The 3,935-nt window shown below is 34.4% G+C and overlaps 1 protein-coding gene across 1 annotated transcript; it reads right to left on the bottom strand.

Annotated features, from left to right (window-relative positions):
* Nucleotides 1–774: 774 nt before the first annotated feature.
* LOC103309249 (zinc finger BED domain-containing protein 6-like) lies at nucleotides 775–2,433 on the bottom strand. The gene is made up of 3 exons (XM_008184203.1): nucleotides 2,248–2,433; nucleotides 1,114–1,816; nucleotides 775–1,037 (listed from the first exon to the last, which is right to left on the bottom strand). The coding sequence occupies exons 1-3, from the start codon at nucleotides 2,431–2,433 to the stop codon at nucleotides 775–777; spliced, it is 1,152 nt and encodes a 383-aa protein (XP_008182425.1).
* Between the last annotated feature and the right edge of the window lie 1,502 nt (nucleotides 2,434–3,935).

Here is a 3,935-nt window from a genome sequence, read left to right as displayed (position 1 = left end):
TCGTAGACTCGTAAGTCCTAGGATATACTTTTTTCGCTCAACCCACCATGCTAAAGGATTTTCAAATCTACTGATTAAAGGTTCATTCAAATATTTATCTGCTTCGACAATTCCAGCAACTGATGAACTCCTTCCTCCAATCAAATTAACTACAGTTTGATCAAATTCTTGCCACAAAACTGGTTGAGAAGAGGTTACATTTGTGGCGGCAATTGTAGTTGGTTGTTGTTCAATAGTGTCTTGTTCTAATCTAATACTTTGAACCTTTGCTCGTAGAAAATAAATCGCATTTGCACATTTTTTACTATTGGAAAATGCATGTTTTTTGAATCTCGGGTCCAAAAGTGCTGCTTGTGTTACCAATTCATTATCTTCAATGTCACCAAACCTTCTAAATAGTTCTTCACTCATTTTGTTGGCCATTTCCTTAATAACAACAGGTATTGTATTATCGTTAACAAATTTCGAGACATATTTATTTAATGAATTAACAAAAATAATTTCTTTTGATAGTGTAACATATTTGTCAGCACTATACTCTTTTTCAAATGAGAACGCACCGGGCGGCGGACGAAAACCGGTCGAAACGCGCGCATGGCCTCCCCACTCCCGACAGTTTCAGCTGTCGTAGGTGGTGCCACCTTGTATACTGTTTTGTTTACGCGCGCTCAGTAAATTTATTGAATATTGGCGACTAATCAGAAATTAATTACTAATTTTGTGGGAGGGGCTTGTGGTTCCGCCTCTGATAATGATGCGCGACCCGGTGCGTTCTCATTTGAAAAAGAGTATAATCTCAACGGTGACGTCATAAAATATTTTCAAGATGTCCCGTGCATGCTCAAGAAGAGTCCATTCCTCTGAGTCAAAACAATTTAATTGGCTATTACCCAACACTGCAAGAGTAGCAATAACAGACTCTTTAATGGATAAAATCCTGTCAAACATGTCATATGTTGAGTTCCAGCGGGTTGGACAGTCCAGTTTAAGTTTCAATTGAGGTAATCCAGTTTGTTTTTGAAAATCTTGTAATTTTGCTAAAGCGTGGGAACTTTTTAAAATACTTGACAATTTCTTTTACTTTTAGGGTAGTTTGCTCAATCGATTTCAAACTTGTCTGAACAACTAAATTGATGGAATGTGCAAAACATGACAGATATCTCCAATTGCATTTTTTTACTATTGCAGATTTTATATTGCTAGCATTGTCACTTACTACACCAGTTATTTTATTTGTCAAGTTCCACTCATCTACAGTATTCCTTAGAAAAATTGCCAAATTATCAGCTGTATGTTTGTCACGGAAATTTTCACAACCTAGCAATACTGATGACAGCTGTGTTTCATTTTCAGGATCAATAAAATGAACAGTAACCGCAACAAAACTTTCATTGTTTAATGAAGTCCATCCATCTGTGGTCATACATACCGCTGAAACATTTTTTAATTGGTCTTTAACACGTTCAATTGTCATCTCATACATTTGAGGTAATAAGCTTTGGGTGACGGTTTTTCTTGATGGTATTATGTAACTAGGATTTAACATTTTAATCAAATTTCTGAACTCTTGATCCTCAACAACACTAAATGGGTGATACTCCTTCACTATCATTTTCATGAGTTGTTTGTCAATTGCCTTTGACCTAGTCATTGCAATTGGTCCTTGAATAAAGTTGTTCATAGAGATTTGAGTTCGTTTTTGCTGTCTGGTAATTTCAGGCTGTGGCGTTGTTCCTAAACTAAGTGGACTGACTATATTTGTAGAGGAAGTTGATTGCTGTGGATCATCAATAGTGCCAGAGCTTGAATGAGTGTCCTATGATTTTAAAATAAATTTTTTATTATAATTATTGTTAAGTATTATTTTTACTATTGTTATATCCTGTAATAAAGAATGCCATTGATTTAAGTGTAAAATAAACATTAGATGCAGACCAGCTCTCTAATATATTAATTATTTTAACGGTTTTTTTTTAATGCTTTAACTATTTGTATTTTAATGAAATCTTGTGATATAAAATTATAAAATGTAAAACTATATTACTACTACTTACAAGTGGCCTATTCCAAAAAAATTCAATAGTTTTTACCTATTCAATTTTGCTTATAAAACTGGAAAAACAAACTCTTAAAAAATAAACTATTTTAGTTTAATTTTTAAGAGTTTGTTTCAATATTATATTTGTCATTGACAGGTTGGTGGGTTAGGCCACTTGTGTGCTCACGGGCCACAACCTCGTTATTTACCTGTATACTTCTTTCCAGTGGCACTGTAGGGTGTTTGGTTTTTAGATGCCGTAACAAGTTTCCTGTTGAGCCACCAGTAAAGCTTTTTTCTTCTGAACAGATATCACACTTAGCCTTGTTGATTTCCAATACAGTGAAATGGTGCCAAACAGTACTACGCTTTCTGTTCATTACAAGAGGTGACATGGTGCTACTACTAATAACAATTATGTAGTTTTAATTTTTGTTTGGTTTGGGACATATTATAATGGTCTTCAAAAAAATACTTACCTACTTGATAAATTTTAAAATAAATGCGTACTGGTATAATAAATTAATATAACTTCAAATGTATAATAGATATAAGAATGATTAACAACTTGAGAAGAACTTTCAAAAGAACTCCAACTAGGTTAGGTAAACAATTTAATTTCTGACCAAAAAATTAAAAGGTATTTTGCAAAATAGTTAAGACACAGCACATAGACAATGGCTAGTTTGTCAAAGACTAAAAATTAAAACCAATTAATTAATGAAAGTTTTGAAATTCAAAACAAATCTTTAGCTTGATTTTGCAAAATGTGTACATGTCTCTACAGGAAACAAACTCAGGGTAATAGCCAACACTGTTGTTCATTTTCATAGTATATCTGTATAAATACTAATTTTATAATCCAGTTTATTTTTTTTAGAATAACTAGGTCTTAAACATAAAATAAACTCGTTAATTTGACAAAATATTTTTTTATTAAAAGAATAATTTTGTTACATTAAAATATATTTAATAACTAGCTGATCCCGTGCACCTCGTCGCCCATTAAAAATACCTACTCCATATGTATTAATCTCTAAACGTTAATTAACATAATCAAAAAGGGATTATTATTCCGAAAGGGATCCATTATTCCGATGGCCACGCTTGGGTGTGTGCTGTAATTAATATCGGCATCATAGTGTAGTGCACAAAGGTTCAATTCGGTGGTTCGTCTGGATCGAGCACCCATTACTCGCATGGTCCCCAATCTTGCTTCTCGGTGCTCGTCTGTCTCAGATGAGCGGACCCGTGACTGACATTCACGGTTTGTCCTCACTCTGGCTTCTCTTTGCTCGTCTGGCTCGGATAAGCGGGCCAGGGACTGACGTTCTCGGTTGGTCCTCAACCTGGCTTCTCTTTGCTCGTCTGTTTCCGCGGCTCGTGTTTCCCGCTTCTTGCGTGCTAGAACTGCGGGACTATTTATCGATCGTTTGTTGTTGGGCATAATAAATTAACTAATAATAGTAGAAATTCTTATAATAGTTGCAATTGAATTCGGTTATAAATATGAATCGTTGGGCACTATAATAAATAACAAACATTTTAAACCATTGGCAACCAATAATTATTATTATTATAGCTTTGAAACCCACGGTAACTATTTAAAAACAAAAAGGTCCATAAGTTTCAAAATATTATATAATTGATTGCCATGGGTAGATGGACACACCCGTACTATATCTGATCCTGTGCAATTCGTTGCCCATTAAAGACCTATAATTATAAACAACACTCATGGTAACCTTGGTAACCATAGTAACCATGGATCATGGTAACCTTAATAGCCATGAAATCTTGGTAACCTTAGTAACCATGGCAACCTTGGTAACATGGTAACCTTAATAGCCATGAATCTTGGTAACCTTAGTAACCATGGCAACCTTGGTAACCATGG

This window comes from Acyrthosiphon pisum, chromosome X (assembly GCF_005508785.2).
Source record: "Acyrthosiphon pisum isolate AL4f chromosome X, pea_aphid_22Mar2018_4r6ur, whole genome shotgun sequence".
NCBI classification, from domain to species: domain Eukaryota; kingdom Metazoa; phylum Arthropoda; class Insecta; order Hemiptera; family Aphididae; genus Acyrthosiphon; species Acyrthosiphon pisum.
The sequence above is the reverse complement of the archived record's forward strand: the minus strand, read 5'-3'. Positions and strand labels throughout refer to the sequence as shown.